The sequence below is a fragment of the Notamacropus eugenii genome, chromosome 5, assembly GCF_028372415.1.
Source record: "Notamacropus eugenii isolate mMacEug1 chromosome 5, mMacEug1.pri_v2, whole genome shotgun sequence".
Lineage (NCBI taxonomy): Eukaryota > Metazoa > Chordata > Mammalia > Diprotodontia > Macropodidae > Notamacropus > Notamacropus eugenii.
Window position 1 is genome coordinate 336,640,541 of NC_092876.1, and position 24,320 is coordinate 336,664,860.

General features: G+C 41.5%; 1 protein-coding gene across 2 annotated transcripts; it reads right to left on the reverse strand.

Moving 5' to 3' along the window:
* Positions 1-866: 866 nt before the first annotated feature.
* On the reverse strand, positions 867-19,360 carry MUC20 (mucin 20, cell surface associated). 2 transcript variants are annotated; one of them, XM_072613696.1, is made up of 5 exons: positions 19,167-19,360; positions 5,738-7,333; positions 5,509-5,625; positions 4,066-4,157; positions 867-1,205 (listed from the first exon to the last, which is right to left on the reverse strand). In XM_072613696.1, the coding sequence occupies exons 1-5, from the start codon at positions 19,246-19,248 to the stop codon at positions 1,137-1,139; spliced, it is 1,956 nt and encodes a 651-aa protein (XP_072469797.1). In that variant the 5' UTR covers positions 19,249-19,360; the 3' UTR covers positions 867-1,136. The 2 variants fall into 2 exon arrangements, with proteins under 2 accessions (XP_072469797.1, XP_072469796.1); XM_072613695.1 differs by having other exon boundaries at positions 5,738-7,348; positions 19,167-19,359.
* Positions 19,361-24,320: the final 4,960 nt, after the last annotated feature.

Below are 24,320 nucleotides of genomic sequence, written 5' to 3' on the forward strand. Positions count from 1 at the left end.
TTTTGAAACAGGAAAAAAAAAAAGGATAGTGCCAAGGATAGCCAAGGGTCACATTCAGGTGGGATAGTTGGAGCTTCTTTTGTTTACATTGAATCAAGGTAGCTTACATTCTTTGTGGAGTCACAAAGTTGGAGTCATAGGTTGCCTTCCAAGGCTGTGGCTACCACTGTACACATATGGAAGGTACTTTGAAAACCTCAAAACATCATGTAAGTGCAAGCTCCTGGTTCTAAGCTCCTATAAGCCCATCTGCCAGCAGGCTGTTGTAATCGTCAGTCCACCTAGCCCATTTCATGACCCTCACCACCGCGCCTCTGATCAGCCAGCTGCTGGCACCTATCTTTAAGTCTGATTGTCTCACCCTACAAATGAGGAAACTGGCATCTAGAGAAGTTAAAAATTTGTCCATGGTCACACAGAGAGCCAGGACTGGAACTAGAGACTCTGATTCCAAATTCAGCACTCTTTCTACTGGACTATATAGATAACACCATTCCAACTTTTATATACATATATGTACATATGTGTATGTATACATACCTATATACATATATGCTCATATACATATATATTGACAGGTGGATATAAGAAGAATAGGAATCTATGGTTAGTGTAAATTTCATGAGGACAAGTTTCGGATGCTATCTGTATTTTCTTAAGCAGGTAGTACAACGCTCTGCACAGAGTAGGTTCTTAATGTTTGTTGAATTAAATTGAATTGAATATGAAAGATCTCTTTGAGAGGGGGAATAAAACTGTACATGCCCAGAACCACTAAGTTCATGAATCCTAATTTTACAGAACCCTGTATGGGCCAAATAATCCGGTGTCACCTGATTGTAATAGAATTGCAACAAAATGCAGACTGGGGGAAAATAGCCCTTTATTAAAATATTCATAAATGTGCCCAAGGGAGCATCTTTGATCTTTTGCCCAGAACCTCCAGGGGAAGTTCCCCAGCTGTATGGGGCCAATGTTGTGCTGTTCTATGTAGGGAATTAAAGAGGGTGGCTTCTGTTACGACCTTCCAGGAACACCTTTACACAAGAATGTGGCCTGCTTATAGAGATACAGATTATTAGCAGCATCATCTTCTCTTTATTGAAGTCACTCTCCAGGCTGCTACTAACAACTCCTCAGCTCCTGGTGACCTTCATCAAGGATATTTGGGTGTAGGGGACCTGCTCCTGCAGATCCTGATGAAGCTACAAAGGACAAAAGGACAAAAAGTCAATGACTTACCCATCCAACCTATCAAGTTACCTCGGAGAACAGGCACCTTCTACTCTATGCTACCTTTCCAGCACCTTGAGTTAGAGGCTGAGCCAATCAAATCTGCCTCTGAATTTATCCTTTACGATATCATGTGGAAACGCACCAATCCCTGGAAGCTCTGTCTCAAGTTTTGCTACTGAGAACTTGACCTACCCAATGGTCTGAATTTATGGCAATTTTTCCAGACTATTAGGCCAATACTGCCCAATCTTGGTTCCTAGGAAACCCTTGAGTCCCATGGGGGTGAAAGTCATGGTAATCTTAATTTTAGCTCATTCCTTGCTTTCTTTTATCCAGGTCCAGTGTGGCCACTGCATTACTTACTGGGACCAAAGCAAGAGGATACTCACCTTATAGCACAGAATGGGAAACAAAACTTCACAGAGGGCCAAGATCTTTTGAGAGACAATAACAAATCAAGGTCCCCTCAGCATTAATTGCCCAATAGATATGAAATTCCCCTGCCCCAATACTTCATAGTCTTTCTCGCCATAAGGAAGTATGTTGTGGTGGAAAGAGCCCTACACTAGAAATCAAAAGACCTGAGTTTGAGTAGGAGAGGGCCAGGAAATAATAAGCATAGGCATTTTTATGAAATCTATTATGTAACAGACACTAGGCTAAGAGTCCTTTATAAATATCATTTCATTTGATCTTCACAACAACCCTGGGAGGTAGATATTTTTATGATTCCCCCTTTTATAGCACAGGAAACCAAGGCAAAAGGAAATTAAGACTTGCCTGCGGTCACACAGTAAGGGTGTGAAGCTGGATTTCAACCCAGGTCTTCCTGACTCCAGGTCCAGCCCTATATCCACTGAGTCACCTAGTATTGACTCTCCTTAAACATTTATTTCATGAGTATGAGCCAATCATTTTACTTCTCAGGGCCTCAGTTTCCCCAGTTCTATACTGAGGCTGTTATAGAGTTTTGAGATGTATATCTAAAGTGCTTTGCAAACTGTAAAATACTCAACAAATGTAAGAGATTGTTATCATTGATCTATCCCCAAGATCTGCAATCTGTAGCATTCACTTTAACAATTTTAAGTGTTCTTTATCAAGTGTTACCTTTCTCAAAAGAATACACTTCCTCCTCATACTCACCATTCACAATCCCTAACTCTGCAAACTATAGTTCTTATACTACTTACTACCAAGACCTTTCCTGATCCCTCCCAAGAGTCAGTGTTTTTTCTTTCTTGAAATTATTTTGTTTTGTTTTGCATGCATTTTGTATTCCTTTGTCTATGCTCATATTGTATTCTCTAATATGTAAGTCTCTTGAGAATAGCTACTGTTTTGCCTTTCTATTATAAAACTTGGAACATTAGTAGAAAGGTAGAAAACAAGCACTTATTAAGTACTATGTACCAGGGGTTTTACCAATATTTTCTCATTTGATCTATACATCAACCTTGGGAGTGGGTGTTATTATTATCTCCACTTACTGAGGCAAACAGAGGGCAAGTGGCAAGCTCAGGGTCACACAGAGAGGCGTCAGTGTCAAGTCTACCCAATTTCACTGAAGAATGGCCAACTGACTGCAGCCAGAGATAGTGTCTTCCATTTCTGGATACCTCTAATTGTTAAGAAGTTTTTCCTGTTTTTCTATTAAACCTCAAAGACTTAACCAAGTAGTGAGATGTTCCCTCACTTTTATCTTTTATTATATTACTGTCATATTGTCATTACTGTCATGAGAGGGAAATGGCCAACCCATCCAGAATTTTTGCCAAGAAAACCCCAAAGGGATGGGGTTCATGGAAAGTTGGTAACAACTGGAAATCCCCTGAACAAAAACAAACAAACAAACAAAAAAAAGGTTTCTTCCTGACATGAAGCCTTAATCTACCTCTTTGCACCCTCTACCCATTGCCCCTGCATTGTTCTTTCCTGTATGGCCAGGCAGAATAAATCTAACCTTCTACATGGCAGACAGCCTTTTACATTCTTGTTTTTATTCAGGGTTGAGTATAAAATTCTATCCTAGGTAACTGCCCAGTGCTTAATAAATGTTTGTTGAAATATTGTCAAAATGAATAACATTGAAGGACTTAGGAACTCTGATCAACGCAATGACCAACCACCATTCCAGATGACTCATGATGAAACAGCTAACTCACCTCCTGAGAGAGGTGATAGACTCAGAATACAGATGGGATTTTTTTGACATTGCCAATGGGAATTTTTTGTCTGACTATACATGTTTTTAATAGAGGCTTAGTTTTCCTTGCTTTCTCAGTGCTGGAGGCTAGGGGCTAGGAAGGTGAGAATACAAACCTGAAAATAAAGTAAAATTGTTTTTTTTTTTAATGTTTGTTGAATTGAATTACTTATATATTATTTTAGATCACTCATACATTGTTTAATGTAGGTATGTCTGCAGTGGAATTGTGGATTCAGTGGAATCCACAGGACCTGACTCTGCACTCAAAATATGACCATCTATAAATACTTACTTATTACATATGCTTGAGGTACTTCTATTTTATGCAACCACCTATCTGTCTCCCATTTCACAGCCTGGGCCTCTTTGGCTTCATCATAATCATAACATCCCCAGAGTCCCACTTTCTCCAAGGACGAGCTCAGGTCTGGGGCAAAGCTCTACTTTCCTACAGCTGAGAGTCTCTGATGGCGGCTCTTGATCCTCCACTGAGGACCCAGGTGCCATTCACAGTTTCTTCTCTTGTCCCTTCAGCTCTTAGCTTGAAGCCCCCAAGAGCTTCTCTGTCTCTCCTCTCTCCTCCCCTGTCCCCACCACCTGCCTGGGGATGTCCCTGTCACCTTATTCAGGAACTCCTTTGCCACCTTATCATCAGTGAGGTCCAGGGTGGAAGACACAACCAGTCGTAGAAGGAGAAAGCCTTCATCGTGACCTGTGGTTTATTGACAACAGAAAAATGAAAATATAGTCAAGTCCTGATTATAAATTCTAACCTACAAAAAATGCTTGTGTAATACCCAAAACATGTAATAAAAAACTACCTTAATTCTCTCAGAATGTAAGATCTCTCCCTTTCCTGTTCTCTCTTTCCCTCTCACCTCCTCTTTCTACTTCCCTTTCCCCCTCCTTACTCTTCTCTTTTTCTCACTCTGCTTTCTTTATCACTCCTTTCTTCTCTTTTTCCCTTTCCCTCTCTTTCTATCTTCCCTTTTCCCCTCTCTCATTTCTCTCCTCTCTTTTTCTATCTCCTTTCTCTCTCCCTTCTCTTCCTCATACTTGATTTCCTCTTCTCTCCTCTCCCTTTTTCTCTCTTCTCTCTCATTTCTTGTCTTCATTTTCTTTCTCCCTCTCTCTTTTTCTCTCTTTTCTCCCTCTTTCCACTTTCCCTTTCTCCTTCTCTCTCTTCTCTTTTTCTCTCTCTCCCTTTCCCACTCCCTCTCTCCTCCTTTCTCTTCTCTTTCCCTCTTATTCCTCTTTCCCTTTTTCTTCTCTGTTCCTTATTCTCTTCCTTCCTCTCCCTGTCTCTCTCCTCTTCTCTTCGCTCCACCCCCCTTTTCCTAAGAGGCTCAGAATGAATCTTCAGTAGAGATGAGAAGGCTACTGGCCAGGAGTGTTGTTGAGAATCATAGCATCTCAAAGCTGAAATGGACCTCAGTCTATTGTAAATTTAAACCACATACCCTCTACATATCCCCAACAAATGGCCATCCAGACTCCACTTGAGGAATGGATAACAGAGTGTAGCCAGAGAGAGTCTCTTCTACTTCTGGATACCTCTAATTGTTAGGAAGCTTTTCCTGACATGAAGTCTTCCATATGCCTCTCTGCACCCTCCACCCATTGCCCCTGCATTGTTCTTTCCTGAAGAGTTAGGCAGAACAAACCTAACCCTCTTCCACATGGCAGACAGTACTTCAAATTCTTGTTTTTATTCAGGGTTGTATGTTGTCTACAATAGTATGTTTTATGGGCTCTACAGAGGTGATTCAATTCCAAAATGCCCCTCCATATTCGCCCTTGCCAACCCACCAACCCTAAGATTGCCCTCACCATATTCCTAAGAAGGCTTTTTCATGGGCCTTCAAAAGCATGGCCTGTGCAGGAGTTTGACCATTTTCAGTCACCTACCCTAATCTCTTCTGCATTATCTCTAGTTAAATCATGGACTTCTAGAAGCCAAGGACTGTGTCATCATCTTGAGTTCAAGATTCAAAAATCCTGATAACCTTGGGCTAGCCTCAGGACCTTAGTTACTCCTCTATTAAGTAGACATAAGTACTTACTGGAATCAGCTTCGGTGCTTTGATTCCTCAGGGTAGTGGCAGTATCCTTTCCTATTGTTGAGTCTATTGCTGGGGTCTTGCTTGTGGTTAAAGTCTTCTCTCGGGAGGAATTTATTCCTGTGATGATGTTGGATACAGTTGAGGGGATAGAGAAAAGAGAATTATGAGAGGGCATGTGATATCTTTTGTTCTAAATGTGGCAGAGATCTCAGGAGGGTAGAGTTCTTACCTGGGGTTGTTGTCCCTTCTGTGGTGGTAGAGACTTTGTCTGAAAACTCAGCAGGGCTAGTGAACTTGGCTATTGTTGACCCGTCCTCTGTGGAGATCGTAACTTTGCTTGGGACCTCAGTGAAGACAGTTGTGTCAGTTGGAGCCATGGTGTCTTCTGTGGTAGGAACGTAGACCGTATTCACGGTGTCTGTTGCCATTTTGGCTGTTGTTTCCACAGTCTGACCTGTGGTATCAAAGATCCCAACTGCATTAGGAGTTTCAGCTGTAGTTGATAATGCCACGGTGATCGTGTTGGTCATTGTCAAAGTCTCAACGTCTGTGCTCAACTCTTCTTCAGCTGAGGAAGATGAAGCTGATGTCTCAGAAAAGAAATTCATCTTTAAGAAGGCAGAGGTCGATTCTTCTGTAGAGTTGTCAATTGTCATTGAGGTTCCAGGGAGAATGGTGGTCTTAGCTCTAGTCCCATTCATTTCTGTGATGTTAGTAGTTAAGGTTGTTTCCTCACCTATGGTCTTTGACTGTGAGTTATTGCTGGTTACACCTAAAGTTTCAGCAGAGGTATCTATCTCGAGGGTTGTAGTCTCTGCTTCTGGGTTGGTATAGACCATGGGCAGGGTTACAGCAGTGGATGTCTCCATTTCTTGGGTGCTATCAGCAGTAAGGAAGGTATCAGTGAGGTTGCTTGTCAACATGGTGGCTTCTGTAATGGAACTGACTGTAGTCAAGATCCCGGGGAGGGTTGTAGTCTTGACCAGGGTTCCTTCTCTTTCTATGGTATTGCTAGTTGTATCTTCTATCTCAGTGAACGTAGGCAGAAATGTAAAGGGTATTATTTCTTCTACGATGACAGTCTCTGTTCTTGGAGGTATCATTATTTCAGAGGTGTCCTCAAGGACAATGGTCCTAAAAGGGTTTGGGATCTCTGATTCTGTGAAAGTATCAATTGTGGTCATGGCCTCAGTGAAAGTGGGGGTCTTGATGCTTGTTTCATAGTTTTCTGGGATACCGCTGTTCAAAGGGGAAGTCCAGGGGTGGCCTGTCACAGACTGTAAGGAGTCATAGTCACTTTGGTGGGTTGGAAGAGGAAGCAGGGGTGACTCCGTTAATGATTTCCAGACTACTTTTTGGAAGACTCTCATCCCAGGCCAACCTTTAGCTTGGGCAAGAGATTCTCTTTTGGCCATCTCTGCTTCTGTAGTTGAAAAGGCCATTTTCAAGGTTTTAGTGTGGCTGTGGTTCTTGCCTATGACTGTCCCTGATTCTGAGACAATTGGAACAGAGGGAACAGCAGAGTTAGTGCTCTCCAGGATGGCTGTGGTCACTGTTTTATCCATGGTATCCATTATCTTCAGTGAATCCACTGGGGAAAAGGATTCAGCTATCTTAGTCCCAGCTTTGTAGGTAGTTCTGGCTAGTGCCAAGGTCTCAAAAGCTAGAGATGTTTTGGATTTCAAGGGAGATTGGGTGACAGCTAAAGTCTCATAGAGTTGAATAGTCCCAAAGATTCCCTCTGATGTGGATGGTTGTCCAGGGATCGCTGTTATTTCTGTGTTGTTGATTTTCACTAACTGGTCTTCGTTGTTGACATCTGAACCTGTATTGGATGACACTGTCTGGGAGATTATTTCTATCTTACAGTCACGGAGATGAAAAGACTTTACAAATGTTCCCTCTCTTATCTTTTGAGTAACTGGGGAAGCAGGGCCTTTGTTTTCACTTTCATTCATTCATTCATCAAACGTACTAAGTAGTGGAAGAATTACAGAGATGACAAAATGACAAAGTCCCTGTTCACATTGTACATCTGTGCAAATAGGGAAGGTACCCAACCTGTCAAAGACTATATCAGCAGACTATTAAAAAGAAAGAGAAAACTTTTGTTCAACTCTGCAGGACAGAATCCATCCTCAGCTAAATTGTGACGCAAGCAAAGCTAATTCACTGGCCCCCCTTCTCTACACAATGCTTCTTTCACATACATACATACATACATACATACACACACACACACACACACACACACACACAAAGAAAAAACTTTTCAATGCAGTAACACTGTACAGATAGCCTGTCTACCAGTATACCCTAAATCACACCCCTAGTCAATGGCATCATGAAATGCCATGGGCAAAAAAAAAGACATTTTTAATCTGTTAAGCCTCTTGAACTTATCTATGTTGGCCTTCAGATTACAGCCCATAGGAATAAGTGAACTTTTTTTTTTTTGAGGCAATTGGGTTAATTGACTCATCCAGGGTCACACAGCTAGTAAGTGTCTGAGGCTGGATTTGAACTCAGATCCTCTTGACTCCAGGGCTGGTGCTCTATCTACCACACCATCTAGCAGTCCCAGAATATAAGAGAAAATTACAGAGAGACGCAAGGTGATGTAGTAGAGCACTGCCTTTATGTCAAAAAGACCTGAGTGCAGGTATTCTCTCTGACAGATACTGACTATTCGTCCACAGGTAAGTCATTTACCCTCTCAGTGTCTCATGTAATAAGATAAGGGTTCTTAACCTAGAGTTCCACAAATCCCTAGGGGATCCACAGATGGATTTCAGAGAGTCCATTAACTTGGTTGAGGGAAAAAAATATATTTTTATTTTCACTAACCTCCACTAACTAAAATGTAGTTTTTCCTTTAATGATTAAAAAAAACCAAAACATTATTCTGAGAAGAGATCCATAGGCTTCACCAGACTGCCAAAGACACAAAGAAGGTTGAGAAGTCTTGCTCCAAGTCTATAAGCCTAATAGCAGTGAGTCCTAATTACATTGGTAAAGGCAATTTCCTCTTTGGGGTTTTGAAATACCAATGAAATTACAGAGAGAAATGGAGAGAGTGTGAGTGAATCATACAAAGGGGTAATACTTAACAAAGAGCAGATAGATGGTGCAATGGATAGAGTGCTGGGCCTGGTGTTAGGAAGACCTGAATTGAAACCCAGCTGTGTGACCCTGGGCAAGTCATTTAACCCTACTTGCCTCCATGTCCTCAACTGGAAAATGAGCTAGAGAAGGAAATGGCAAACTACTCCAGTATCTTTGCCAAGAAGACTCTAGATGAAGTCACCAAGAGTCAGACACAACTGAAAATGTCTGAATAACAATAGCAAACATTAAAGCCCCCACTTAATTCAAAAGAAAAGACTTTTTCTCAAAGAGGGGGCTTTCAGGCATTACATCACCAGGCTGGAGGGGATATGTCAGGCAAGAGGATCTTGGTAACCTGCCAATGAGATCATACCATGCAAACCTGCTTAGAGTAGAGTGTACCTATCTCTTCATGCATGAGTTTCTCTGTCTATGAAGCCTATGGAAGAGTTACATGGTACCTAATTCAATGGGTTTGTTATTCAAACATAAAATAAAAAATTATATCTTCTGTTTAGTTTTCAAAGCCTTTCATAATCCTGTAGCCTCTCTACCTTTCCAGTCTTCTTACAACTTTTTAACTGCATCTCCCTCAACCCCAAGCCCTGTTGGATCCAGGAACATTGACGTCCTTACTGTTCCTTACGTACGTAGGACACTCCATCTCCAGAAGCAATCAAACGATCGCTAAACACAGTGCTAAGTGCTGGGATACAAAAAAAGGCAAAAGACAGTCCCTGCCATCAAGCTGGCTATTCTCCATGCCCGAAACCCTCTCCCGCCTCATCTCTACCTCTCCATTTCCCTGGCTTCCTTAAAAGTTGCAACTAAAATCTTACTTCATACAGGAAGCTTTTCCTGCTCTGTCATGTATCTCCACTTAATGCCATATATATCCTGTTTATTCCTAATGGTTCACACATTGTCTCCCCCCACTTGAGAACAGGGACTGTCTTTCACCTTCTTTTGTATCCCCGGTGTTTAGTATGGTACTTGGCACATAGAAGTGAGGAAAATTAGCATTATGATGGATCATTAGCTAATTAATATTACTCTGTAATCCATTCTTTCCCCTATTTTGTCAAAAACCCCTCTCTTAGCCTAACTCAAAAGGAGACCTTTCCCAGTCTGAACAAAGGCATGGTTGAGGAATGTGATCGCTTCTAGTCCCAGAGCACCTGCTCATTAACCAGTTTAAAGTGGGATCCCCATTTCTGTTTACCCCTAAACAGAGAACCAGCTTGGGCTAGGCCTACCCAGGAGACAACTTACTTCTCCTTTTCAAAGTTAGAAGTGACTTGATCTTTAAGGGGAAAAACAAATGGGGCAGAGAGGAACCTGATTGAGGTGGGTTTTACTTTTTTCTCATCAAGATTGCCCAGATTCTCAGAGCAGAATGCAGGCTGGATGGCACAAGTCAGTCATTCAGGAGGAGGGTCTACACCTGACTCTCATCAACTTTTAAGCAGAAATCTGGTTCTCGTGGGGTGGGGCGGGGAACTCAGAAAAATCACTGAAGAATATGCATTCCTTCCCTTGCGTGGTGAAGGGTCTTAGTTAATTATCTGTTTGGACTGAAAGGAACTTTAAATATCATTTACTCCAAGCCTCTCCTTTCATGAATGAGGAAACAGGCTCATGTCTTCCCCAAGCCTCCAACACACAGCTACAACTGTTTTAATAGCCTCACGGCCTGATCTAACACTACCATCCCTGCCCTCCCCTTCAGACCTCTGCCTGCTCAGCATTCCCAAGAACGGTTAACACTCCCAAGCCCCAAGATACAACTCCTGATTTTTCTCTCTCTGCCTTGCTTATTTCTCAAATTCCATATTCTGTCTTCTATCTCTGTGCCTTTGCACTATTTGTCTGTCTCCCAAGAAATGTTCTGCTCCCTTCATCCCTGCTGTTAGCTTCCCTGGCTGCCTTTAGGCTCAGCTCAAATCTCATCTTCTCCAGGAGGTCTTTCCTGATGCAACATCCTCCTTTCCCTTCCCATTTCAGATCACTCAAATGGGTTGTCAAGTCATTTTTCAGCTGTGTCCAACTTTTTATGATTCCCATTTGGGGGATTTTCTTGGCAAAGATGATAGGAGTGGTTTGCCATTTCCTTCTCTATCCAATTTTACAAATGAAGAAACTGAGGCAAACAAGGCTAACTAAGTGACTTGCCCAGGATCACACAGCTAGTAGTTATCTGAAGCTGGATTTGAACTCAGGAAGATGAGTCTTCCTGACTCCAGGTCCAGAATTGTATCCACTTCACCATCTAACTGCCTTAATATTCTCATTCTCTATCTATCTCTCTCCTTATATGTGTGTGTGTGTGTGTATGTGTGTGTGTGTATACATCTGTGTGTTCCTATATTCTCTCTCATTAAAATATGAGTTCCTTCTGCCCAAAGGGCCATCAAACTATGCATACCCTTTGATCCACCAATACCACTACTAGGTCAGCATCCCCAAAAGATAATAAAAAAAGAAAAAGACCTACACGTACAAAAGAATTTATAGCAGCTCTTTTTGTGGTAGTAAATTGAGATAATGCCCATCAATTGGGAATGACTGAGCAAGCTGAGGCATATGATTGTGGTGGAATATTATTGTACTATAAGAAATGATGAGCAGGCAAATTCCACAAGAACCTAGAAAGACTTACATGAACTGATGCAAAGTGAAGTGAGCAGAACCAGGAGAACATGGTATACAGTAACAGTAACACTGTGTGATGATCAACTATAATTGATTTAGCTCTTCTCAGCAATGCAATGACCCAAGACAATTTCAAAAGACTCATGATGGAAAATGCTATCCACATCCAGAGTAAGAATTGTGGAGTCTAAATGTAGATCAAAGCATACTATTTTCACTTTTTTGTATGGTTTCCCCCTTTGTTCTGTTTCTTCTTTCACAACATGACTAATATGGAAATATGTTTAATATAATTGTGCATGTATAACTTATACCAGATTACTTGCCATCTTGGGGATGGGGGAGGGAAAAGAGGAAGGGAGAAAAATTTGAAACTCAAAATCTTATTAAAAATGAATGTTGCTAACTATCTTTACATGTAATTGAGAAAAATAAAATACTATAAATGACATTGAAAGGACAATAAAAGATGACTAGGAAAAAAAGAATGTGAGTTCCTTGAGAACAGGTATTGTGGGATTTTTTTCCACCTTTCTTCATATAACCAGAGTTTCGTACAGTGCCTGGCAAAGAGTAGGGGCTTAATCAATGTTTTTTTTTCTTCTGAAAATACTAGGGTTTACTCACACTCTAATGGTAAACAATAACTTTAATAGGATGACTAAGCTTGTTTGTAGATCATGATGTCACTTAATGATTGATTATTTCAATCTACCTGCTGACCACTGTCTGGGCATCAGGATAACCAGGGGCCAAGGATTCCTGCTTCCTTTTGTCAGTTTGCAGCAAGCCTGAGGCCAAGCCAGCTCCCAAGCAGGAGGCTTCCCCTGTGATTGTTCAGCTGAGTAACTTTCTGCTCTCACTACTGGGGGAATCAGATACTCTCTTGCCAGAGACAAGATACAACAGGTATAATCATCCATGGCTTCTCCCCTGCGTTTTTCCAACAAGAACACTAGACTTGTGCTTTTCCTTCCAATTCTACCACTCATTAGCTGTGTGACTCTGAGCAAGTCACTTAACTTTTAGTTTAGTTTAGGTCTACAATGAGGATAACAACTTCCTTGGCTCCCTCCCAGAGCTGTTGTGAGAATCACTGGATAATGTAAGTGCTTTGCAAGCAGTGAAGCCTTATATAAATGAAAGCATCATGATCTTCACTAATAATAATAACAGGGAGAGGAAGGAAGGAAATGAGCATTTATTAAGCACCTACTATGGGCCAGGCACTTTACAAATACCTCATTTTGATCCTTACAACAACCCTAGGAGGTAAGTGCTATTATTATCCCATTTTACAGTTGAGAAAACTGAGGCAGATGAAGGTTAAGTCACCTGCCCAGGGCCACATAGCAGATTAATAATGATGATGATACCTAGTATTGATATAGCACTTATCATGTACCAGGCACTATACTAAATGATTTACAATCATTGTCTTATTTGATCCTCAAAACAACCCTGGAAGCTAAGTGCTATTGTTACCCCATTTTACAGTTGAGAAAACTGAGGCAGATGGAGGTTAAGTCACTTGCCCCGGGCCACATTAATGATCATAATGCCATATATTTATATAGTTCTTACCATGTACTAGGCACTAAACTAAATGAATTACAATTATAATCTCAATGACTCTCCAAAGACCCTGGGAGGTAGGTACTATACTGTGATCCCATTTTACAGTTAACTAAACTGAGACCGACAGAAGTTAAGCAACTTGCTTGGGGTCACATAGCTCCTAAGTGTATGTCTGAATTTGAACTCGAGTCTTTCAGACTCCAGGCCCAGCTCTCAATCCACTGCTCTACCTGGCTGATAGGGTTTGGACCTGTAATTACAGGATGAGGAAATTCCCTCTGAGAAGATCAGTCCCTTCTCTGCAACTCACAGTCCCAGATAGCTGCCTAGACTAGAGATCAGAAGTTAAATGATTTGCTAAAGTTGAAAAGCCAAGAGGTGTCAGGAGCCAGACTTGAACCCAGGTCTCTCCCCAGCACCTCATGCTGCCTCTTGATTGGTGGCGGGGGTCTGCCTCCCATCCACAGCAGCAGCAGCAACCGCAGCAAGAAGGTCCATGTTCTTTCCCACTGGATCATGGGCTCATCCTCAGCCATCTAACGTGCACAAACTATTTGTTATAAGATTAGGCCTGGTGGTCTCAACACTACCATGACAGTGTCCTCTTAAGGGAGTCTGTAAGCTTATGGAACATACTCATGGAAAAATGCTGACAACAACGTTCTACAAAGGTTGGTCCAGCTGTATCCCTCAATCAATATTTAGTTTACTATGGGCTTGATTTTTTTCTCCCCTGATAAGCCCCACCCCAAAATAATATTTTGCCCTGATCCCTCCTATACAACTTAGTGTCTTCAAAGGGGTCACCCAGAATCAAAAGATAAGAACCCCACTTTCCAAAGGACACTTTGGAGTACCTGTTTGCTACTGATTGGACTGGAGTTCCTGTGTTCCCCAATGCAGCTTTGCCCTATGTATGGGCCTCAGATATATTTTCGTGGTCCTGGTTTCTTCTCTCCCTTTCCCTTTCTTTCCCATTACTTGCAATAAAGCTTGCCTGTGTTCTCAGTACCTGAGCTCATTAAGGTGGTGGATGTTTCTGGGGCCTCTGGCTGACCAGGTCCCTTTCCTAGTGGCGCTTAAGCTGGGTACCTGGACAAGGACTTAGCTTATAGACAGCTGTATCTACACTATCTAGGACACTATGGGTCCAGTTGGAGAAAGCAAGAGTCAGGGGGAGGACCCTACGTTCTCCCAGGGGAGACTCTCTTACACCAGTAGACTGTCTCAGAACATTATTCTACTTCACTAGAAGAGATTCTCAGAATCTAATTTAAGTGCAGATTGGGGAAGTCACAGAGGCAGTCCCATATTGCTTATTTCACACATATATCAGACTTTTACTGGCATTTCTAGATCCTCCATCCTACTTCATTCATTCAACAAATACTTGTCAGATATACAACTGTGCTCCCAACGTTTCTGTGAGCCCTGGAGATGCCATCCTAGAGTTCACACACTTCATAGCCACAAACAAGTGCTGCTTTTTGTCAATTTACCCCAGGGCATAGAATTTAAAGGTCTACCGACTCTACTTATATTTTCCAAAGGAAAGAGGATTGAGAAGATGAGGAGGGCCAAGCTGTCCAATTTCAACAATCTGCCTAAAAGAGCATTGGACTGAGGGAACTAATGAAAAGAAATGCTAGGGAAGGTAGCCTAGCACTACCAGATCTCAAATTGTATTATAAAGCAGCAATCCTCAAAAACACTTGGTACTGGCTAAGTGGTAGAATAGGTCAGGTACTCAAGACACAGTAGTCAATGAATATAGCAATCTACTGTTTGATAAACCCAAGGACCCCAGCTTCTGGGATAAGAACTCGCAGTTTGACAAAAACTACTGGGAAAACTGGAAAACAATGTGGCAGAAACTGGACATAGCCCAATGCCTGACACCATACCAAGAATAAAGTCCAAATGGATACATGATCTAGGTATAAAGCCTGATACTATAAACAAATTAGGGGAGCAAGGAATAGTGTAATTGTCAGATTTATGGAGAATAGGTAAATTTTTGACTGAATAAGAGATAGAGAACATTATGAAGTACAAAATGGATTAATTTTGATTACATTAAATTGAAAAGTTTTTGCACAAACCCAATGCAACCAAGATTAGGAGGGAAGTAGAAAACTGGGAAAGAATTTTTGCAACTAGTATCTGTGATAAAGTCTTCATCTCCATGTAGAGAACTGAGTCAAATATACAAGAATACAAATCATTCCCTAACTGATAAATGATCAAAGTATATGAACAGGCAGTTTTCAGAGGAAGAAATTAAAACTGTCTATAGTCATATAAAAAATGTTCTAAATCACTATTGATCAGAGAGATGCAAATCAAAAAAACTCTGAGGTACCACACCACATCCACCAGATTGGCTAACGTGACAAAACAGGAAGACGATAAATGTTGGAGAAGATGTGGGAGAGTTGGAACTCTAATTCATTGTTGGTGGAGCTGTGAGCTAATCCAATCATTCTGGAGAGCACTTTGGAACTATGCCCAAAGGGCTACAAAAATGTGCATATTCTTTGATCCAGCAATATCACTTCTGAGACTCTATCTCAAAGAGATCATAGAAATGAGAAAGGGTCCCACATGTACAAAAATATTTATAGCAGCTCTCTTTGAGGTGTCCAAGAACTGGAAATCAAGGGGATGCCCATCAGTTGGGGAATGGTTGAACAAGTTGTGGTATATGAATGTAATGCAATACTATTGTGCTTTAAGAAATGATGAACAGGAAGACTTCAGAGAGGCCTGGAAGCACCTATATGAATGAATGGATGCTGAGTGAAAGGAACAGAACCAGGAGAACTTTTTACACAGCAACAACAACAGTGTGTGAGGAATTTTTTTGGTAGACTTAGCCCTTCACAGCAATGCAAGGACCTAAAAAATTTCCAATGGACTCTTGAGGCAAAATGCCTTCCACATCCAGAGAAAGAGGTATGGAATTGGATCGCAGAATGAAGCAGACTATTTTCTCCTGTATTATGTTTTGTTTTCATGAGTTCTTCCATTCATTTTAATTCTTCCATGCAACATGACTAAGGTGAAAATATATTTAATAGGAAGGTATATGTAGAACCTATATAAGATTGCATGCCATCTCAGGGAGGGAGTGGGGAGAGAAGGGGGAAGAAAGGAGAGGGAGGGGGAAAAAATCTAAGATATTTGGAAGTGATTGTAGAAAACTGAAAACAAATAAAATAATTTTTAAAAAAGGAATGTATTGTAGAGCCTATACAAGATTGCATGCTGTCTCGATGAGGGAGGGGGGAAGAAGAGGGAAGGTGAGGGGGGAACTCTAAGATATATGGAAGTGATTGTAGAAAACTGAAAACAAATAAATTAATTTTTTAAAAAGATCCCCCTAAAAAAAGAAGAAAAAGAAAATATAGATCCAGTCCAAAAAATGTGGTTGTACTCTGCTATGCCTCAATGTGGGGTAATGTGTCTAAATTCCCCAACGTGATTATGCTCCTGGATGAGAGAAAAATAGCTTCAGAATGGAGTTGGGAATGAAGGAGATTTCCTTCTCTTTGCCTATTAAATGTCTATTTATTCTTTAATACCCAATTCAGGTGCTATTTCCTCCAAGAAACCTTTCAGCTCCTCTTGGTTGAAAATATTTCCTCATATACTTTTATCTTTGTGGAGGTAGAGGTAGAGACCTTCCATTGTGGGATGACATAGACTTTGGGACACAGCACAGCTGATGCCTGAGAAGTTGTCCTTTCCCTTCCCTTTAGAGGTAGGGAAGGCATTTAATAGCTCCCTATTTTAACAGACTATGCTTGATAACAAAGTACTACGAAAGGCAGTTGTTTCTTCACATTTGGATCGGAGAAAACGAATGGAAATTTGAGCACCTGGTTACACTAATACCTGGGAATACAGAGGTTTTGGGGGAGGAAAGTGAAAGACGGCTTACGGTCAACTCTGTCCAAACCCTTCAAGTATCATGTTAGAGCAGGAAGAGACTGCTAATCATTTTTTTTTATTTTGAAGAGGAGGAAATTAAGACCCTAAAAAAGAGAAATAACTTGTTTAAGAACCCAAAGAAAAGGCCATTCAATTTTTATTGAAACTGACACTGAGCTAAGGTGGAGTCAAATGGAACCCAAACTTATAGACTCATTCCTTCAAACAATGAGCATTTATTAATTATGAACTATCTGTCAGATACTGTTAGTGGATGGAGCCACAAAAGCAATAATGAGACATTTTTATCCTTAGGAGCTTGTATTCTTACATATTTACAGAAAGGATCTTAGGGACATTTTGTCCAACTTCTTCATTTTACAGAGGTCCAGAATTAGTGTCAGGATTGGCACCAGAAAGGTTCAAACGAGTTCAAATCTAGCCTTAGACATTTGTTAGTTGTGTGACTCTGGGCAAGTCACTTAACCCTGTTTGCCTCAGGTTCCTCATTTGTAAAATAGCTGGAGAAGGAAATGGCAACCCAGTCCAGTATCTTTGCCAAGAAAGCTCTAAAAGAGGTCACAAAGAGTTGATACACCTGAACAGTAAATAATGACAATCATGGTGTCTTCATTTTTTTCTGTTCCCCACTTTTCACTTCTTATACATAATAAGTGCTTAATCAATATTTTATTGAATTGGGCTAAATTAAATTGAACTTGCCAACATCCACGCTTCAGTTAAAAATTCTTCTCCTCATCCATAGTTATATCTTCATGTGCCTGCTGGCCCCATTCACACATTCTACTGGGTACTGAGAAAATAAGGTTCTTTCTGGCAGGGACCTAGTTGTTATTCAGTCGCTTTCATTAATGTCTGACTCTTCATGTCCCCATTTGGGGTTTTCTTGGCAAAGATACTGGAGTAGTAGGCCATTTCCTTCTCCAATTCATTTGACAGATAAGGAAACAGTTAAGTGATTTGTCCAAGGACACACAGCTAATAAGTGTCTGAGGCTGGACTTGAACTCAGTAAGGTGAGTCTTCCTGACTCTAGGCCTAGCACTCTATCCACTGTGCCACTTAGCTGCCCCATAAGGGTCCTAGGTCCACTCCCTTAATCCTATATTGAAACTGTCTCTCTATCCCTCCCCACCCCCAGCCCCCACCTCCCAGTGAATTCACTGTTGACTCAGGAACTTTCTTGGATTCTGTCCATAGAAATTTTTCACTAGCCTTCCAAACATACTGTTGCCTTGGTCGGCTGAGACCCCAGAGCCTGTGAGCTGCCTAAACCCTAGGGTTCTTCCTCATGCTTTCTGAACCCTACCATTCCCTAAAAGCCCTGACTTTCTTCCCATTGCCCCCTACCAATGTTTCCAGCTCATCTGGGCAGCACCATCTCATTCTCCAGATACTATCGTCTGATCAGTCAAATAAATATTCATTTTTGTCTCTATCTCCATTGCCACCTGCCTAAGCTATTATAATCACCTCCTCACAAGTCTTTCCAATTCTACTCTTTTCCTCTTTATCCAATCTATCCTTCTTACAAGTCCCAGAATAATTTTCCTTATGCATAAATCTGGCCCTGTCACTCCTCTATTAAAATATTTTCAGTGGTTCCCCATTACCTATCAAATAAAGTCCAATTTCCTTTGCCAGATATTCAAATCCCCTTCCCTCTCAATCAGATAGCTTCTTTATAATTCATGTACATTGAAATTTCTCCAGATTTAACCCAGACTATGGTCATTCTCAATCCACATGGGATTTGGGAAGGCAAAGTCTCTCTCTGTCTCTCTGTCTCTGTCCCTGTCTCTCTCTTTCTCTCCCTCCCTCTCTCCCTCTCTCTCTCTCTCTCTCTCTCTCTCTCTCTCTCTCTCTCTCTCTCTCTCTCTCTCTCTCTCTCTCTCCCTCTCTCTCTCTCTCCCTCCCTCCCTGTCTCTCTGTTTCTCTTTCCTTCCCTCCCTCTCTCCCTTCCTCTCTGTCTCTCTTTCTCCTTCCCTTTGTCCCTCCCTCCCATCTGTCTCTTGCCCCTTCCGATATCACATTGGTCCATCCATCTATCTATCTATCTATCTATCTATCTATCTATCTATCTATCTATCTATCTATCTATCTATCTAATCTATCTATTTAGCTATCAGAATCTCTGTTACAGTAAATGGACAGTCCCAAAGGGTAAGATACTTTTGTATCTTACGTGGGGTGACACATATTGTGCTCATGTTATCCATTCCAGCTTGTATACACACCCCTACCCCACTTTTGAAGACTTAAATGCAAGCAGAGACACAGGTACATATAGACACACCCCACACTCAGTCTCTTATAAATTCCAGAGCATACACACAGTCTCAGAGATAAAACCATTTTTGCCCTTACCCTTGCCACTTCTGGTGGTACCCCTGGCGGTACAATGTAAGAAGATGAGAAGCAAGCCGGGATCCCAGAGCGGGGAGCCCATTGTGCCTCTGCCTGAGGTGCCCTACTCCTTCTCACCACCTCCTTCCGGCTTCCTAATGCCCAGGAGGTGGGGCAGCCCAGGTGTAACTCCCCGGACTGTGCATTACCAGACGCTTGCTTCCACAACCTGTGTCAGACTGATCTCACATCACCCAGTTGGGGACTGACAGGTTAGGGGATAGGAGGCTGTCCCTGGCCCTTTGCTACCCCTCCCTCTCTTTTCCCCCATATTTCCCATGTCCTCTGTGATTGTAATTTCTCTTGTTTTATAAAATGGGGAAAACGAGACTCATCACTTCCATTTCTGTGCCCTAGTAATCTGGAAAAAGGTGAAATAAGACAGAAAAATCCAGAGATGCTATTTTGGATAATCATTTTGAGCAGTGAAAATAGACTAGGGGAAAGTCCTTCTATCGTTTCTGCTGGACCCTATGGGGAAATAAAAGGGTCTTTATGAATAGAGCAGGGGAAATAAACTAGTTTTGATAAAAACTTGACATGTTCCAAACTCAATCTATCTTTCCCCCAAACCTCCTCCTTCTGCTTTCACTGTTCTATCAGTAATATCACCATTTATCCAGCCTCCTTTACTCAGAACCTTGGGACTATTTTTGACTTCTCCCTCTCCTCTAGTTCTCATGCCCTATGGATTAACAATTCCCATCAACTGTACTTCTGAAATGTCTCTCATATTCACCCCTCCTCTCTCTTTCTAGTTCTAGAGATTTCTCTAGGAATGAGGAAACCCCCTCTGAACTCTGGGTAGGGCAGAGCAGGGCAGGGCAGATCTGAGAGCTCAGATATCTCTTTCTTATAAATTGGTGTTTTCCCCATTATATAGAGAAGAAAATTGAAAATAGGACTTGGGCTCACAAGAAATAAGGAGCAGAAACAAGACAAAAATAAAATCCAGGTCCCTAATAGATTCACAGTTCTTCATTGTCACTTGCCTAGACTTTTTCTTATAGTTTTCTCATGTTTTTTCCCCTTCCTCCAATTCGTCTTCTTTCCTCATCTGTAAAATGGGAGTGATTTTATCCATCCCAAGATTTTATATTGAATTGAGATTGAATACGATACGTGAACATATATGTAAAGCACTTTGCATGCCTTAAATCTCTGAATAAATGCTAACACTTATTACAGTTATATTTTATAAATGATAAAATGGTTATGAATATCATTATTCATCACAATAATAAGTGCTAGCATTCTTATAGCGCTTTCTATGTGCCAGGCACTATACTAAGCACTTTATAAACATTGTCTCATTTGATTCTAACAACCACCCTTGGGGGTAGGTGCTATTATTAGCCCCATTTTACAGTTGAGGAAACTGAGGCAGGCAGAGATTAAGTGACTTAGTTACCCAGACTGGAAGTGTGTGAAGCCTATTTTGAATTCAGGTCTTCTTGATTCCCCGTTCTGTGTTCTGTCCACTGTGCCACCAAGCTTACTCACTCCCAGAATAACCTTCCTTATGATTAAAAGTGCCCATGTTAGCCTTCTAATCAAACATCTTCATGAGCTCATTGGTACCCATTGAGTAAAATTCAAACTCCTGTGATTAGCACTGAAGGCTCTTCACAATCTGATGTCACACAGCCTTAGAGTAGTAGGGAGATAATAATATAAATAGTGATAATAACATTGCTATTCATGAAGAAAGCACTAACTCCAGTGTCCAAAGATCTGGATTCAAATCCTGTCTCTGACATTTGCCCCCCATATAACCTTGCACAGTGTCAATCTCCCTTGGCCTCAGTTTCTTCATCTGAAAACAGAGACTCCTTTCCTGTTCTGTCTTTACAATCATATTTCTGGTCAGGAACTTGAAGTTCTAGCCAAACCAGGTATTCTCTGTCCCCTTCACCCCGTTCCCACCCCCCAGATATTTGCTCAGTTTTCCATTCTCTTTGTCTCTGATCAACAGGTCTCAGGAATCAATAGGCTGATCTATCAGAGGCTCAGGAAATATCAGTTTAGCAAACTTCTGCACCAACCCAATCTAGGCTAGGTAGAATTATTTTATTCATCCTTTTGGTTATGTGAAGCTCTATCCTGGATTTTTTGGCATTCTTCTCTCTTCTCTTCCAACACTGAATAGCCAACCTATCCACATTTTCTCATCCTGTGGGACTTCTGCCCACATCCTCCCACAAGGGTCTCCTCAGCAAGCTTGGGCTAGTCCTCTGGATCTCTTGACATGATATAGATCCTAGATGGCAAGGAAAAGGGGAAGGGGAAGGAATATACTTTTATTAAGTCCCCATTACCTGCCAGCCCCTGTGTGAAGTACTTTATAAATATTATCATGTTTGATCCTCACAACAACCCTGGGAGATAGGTACTATTTTATAGTTATTTATTTATAGTTACTCAGCTAAGAAGTATCTAAGGCAGGATTTGAACTCAGGCCTTCCTGACTCCAGGCCCCTGTCTATCTACTGTGACAACTCGATGAGGCAGGGTGGGATATCCAGAGAAAGCTGGGCTTCCTCATCTTGTGTCAGTTGTTCTCTCCAAGAAGTGAGAAAAATCAATTCTCCTTTGACCAGCCATGAGTTTGAAAAAGAGTCCTGAGAGTCCACCAGGGATCTGTCTCTGCCTCTTATTTCTTGTGAAACCCAGTCCCGTTTGCAATTTCCTCCTTTATACAATGGGAAAAACACCAGCTTGCAAACAGGGTAGACCTGGCCTCTCAGCTCTACCCTGCCCTACCCAGAGCTGGGAGGGGGCTTCCTCATTCCACTTGCAGGTGGGTCCCGGGACCAATACTTAATCTATGAGCTGTGAACAACTAAAACTTCTTCCACACGCTAACCTCACCTCTGCTCCCTCCATCCCCCTTTCTCAGCATTCCTCTACTTCCTTTTTTCTTTAATCACATAAACCATAAATAGAATAGACCTGACACCTGCAAGTCACCTGTACATAAGATTTGATGGAACTAGGCCAAGAAAAGTCTGACTCTAATGCTTCCCCACCATCTGTTAACCCCTTCTGAAGGTAGCTTTCTTGTCACCTGAAGAATTTCCAGCCCTGGGGAGAAGGCTTAGAAGTCATAAGGGCTAATTTTGTGTTTTCCTCATTCTTTTGGTAACTTCAAGGTTCCTGGTCACTTTTAGTCAAGGTTCTTATCCGGAACAGGTCCTGGAGATACCAGGTCTCCTGGGTCTCCTGAGTCAAAAAATATAGGAAGGATCCTAAAGTAAGTAGGCCATAGAGCCATTCTAGCAAGGGCCAGCCAAGAGAATGGATATGACACTAAACAAGGATTACGGAAGCAACAACTCTAGGCTTGCAAGTGACATCCAGTATTAAACCTATTAGAGAGCATTAGGCCTGGAAAGACCTGAGTTCAAATTTGACCTCAGAATTTGTGTGACTTTGGACAAGTCACTTAACCACTGCCTTCCTCAGTTTCCTCACCTGTAAAATGGGGATAATAATAGCACCCATCTCCCAGGCTTGTGGCAAGGATCAAATGAGATGATATTTGTAAAGGGCTTAGTACAGTGCCTGACACATGGTGTAGGTGCTATGCAAATTCTCATTCTTTCTCCTCCTCATCTGTAAAACAGGGATAATAATAGTACCTCCTACACTGGGATTGTTATGAGGATCAAATGAGATAAAGTCTGCAAAATGCTTTGCAAATATTAAAGAGCCATAAAAAGCATAATGTCTAGCATTATAATAATAACTAATTATTTATTAGTGTCTTCAAATTATTTAAATAACAGACCCTGTGATTTTATTTCACCTGTGGCCCATGTCTCTGAGGACACAGCAGGAAGGGTTGCCTTGAGTAGCTGCTATACTGTGGGTGATTTCTGGCCCTGGGTATGAGATAGGACAGGATAAGCCTGGCCCTGCCTGGAAAGGCCTTGGAATTTTCCTAAAGGCCCTCCCTTTTTATGATCTAGAAGAGAAAGACTCATACCAGTATCCTGAGTGCCTGTTCTGGTGAGAGCCTTGAAAGTGGTCAGATATTTGTGGTAGGTGTTCTATTAAGTATTATTTATTAAGTCTTTTATTGTTTCTATGCCAAGAGAATAGTACAGCCAACTATTTTTCTCCATTCCTATGGGGAGTTGATTCCATGACGCCAAGGTCCCTTGCCCAGGGATCACTGAAATAGAGAAGGCTTAGAGAAGAGATAAGGGCTCCAAAGGTGGTTCTTACTGGGTAAATCCATGCCCCCTAGACAGCAAGTTGATTCACCCACCCCTCCAAAAAAAGAAGCAGAATTGGGGAAGGAAGGTTGTTCCCTCTCCTAGAACCATAGAGAACCCAGCACTTTTTCAGTACTTCTCAATGGAATAGGGCTCTGAATGAGGACTTGCCCAGCTGCGATCCTTCCTGGGGAGCAGGACCAGGTTACTAGCTAGTTAAACATATAACTATTAAGCAGAATCATAAGATCACATATTTAAAACTAGAAAGGGTCTCAAGTCCTATATCCCATTTTGCAGATGAGAAAATCAAGGCACCAAGAGGTTAAGGGACATGGCCAGGGTCACAGAGCTAGTCCATGTTAGAGGTAAGACTGGAACTCAGGCCCTCTGATTCCTAATGTAACATTCTTGCCCCTGTACCACATTGCCCTTGAGCTGTAGTATCCTGATGTGTGAAATGAATGTATTGGTTGACATGATCTCTGAGTTCCCTTCCAGGTGGAGGTCCTAGAATCCGATAGTGCTAATGATGACTTGGGTTTGTATAAGGCTTTAAGGTTTGCAGAGTACTTTTCATTCATCTGATTCTCATAACAATGGGTGCTATTATCATTCCCATTATATAGATACGAAAACTGAAGCTCAGGGAGGTTGTGATACTTAGATACGAAGTAATTGCTTGACCCTGATCAAGTTACTTCATATCTGATGCTCATTTTTCTCATCTGTAAAATGAAGGGTTTATATAGCACCTACACCATGTGCCAGGCATTGTACTAAGCCCTTTACAAATATCTTCTCAGTTGATCCTCACAACAACCCTGGGAGATAGGTGCTATCATTGTCCCCATTTTACAGGTGAGGAAACTGAGGAAGGCAGTGGTTAAGTGAC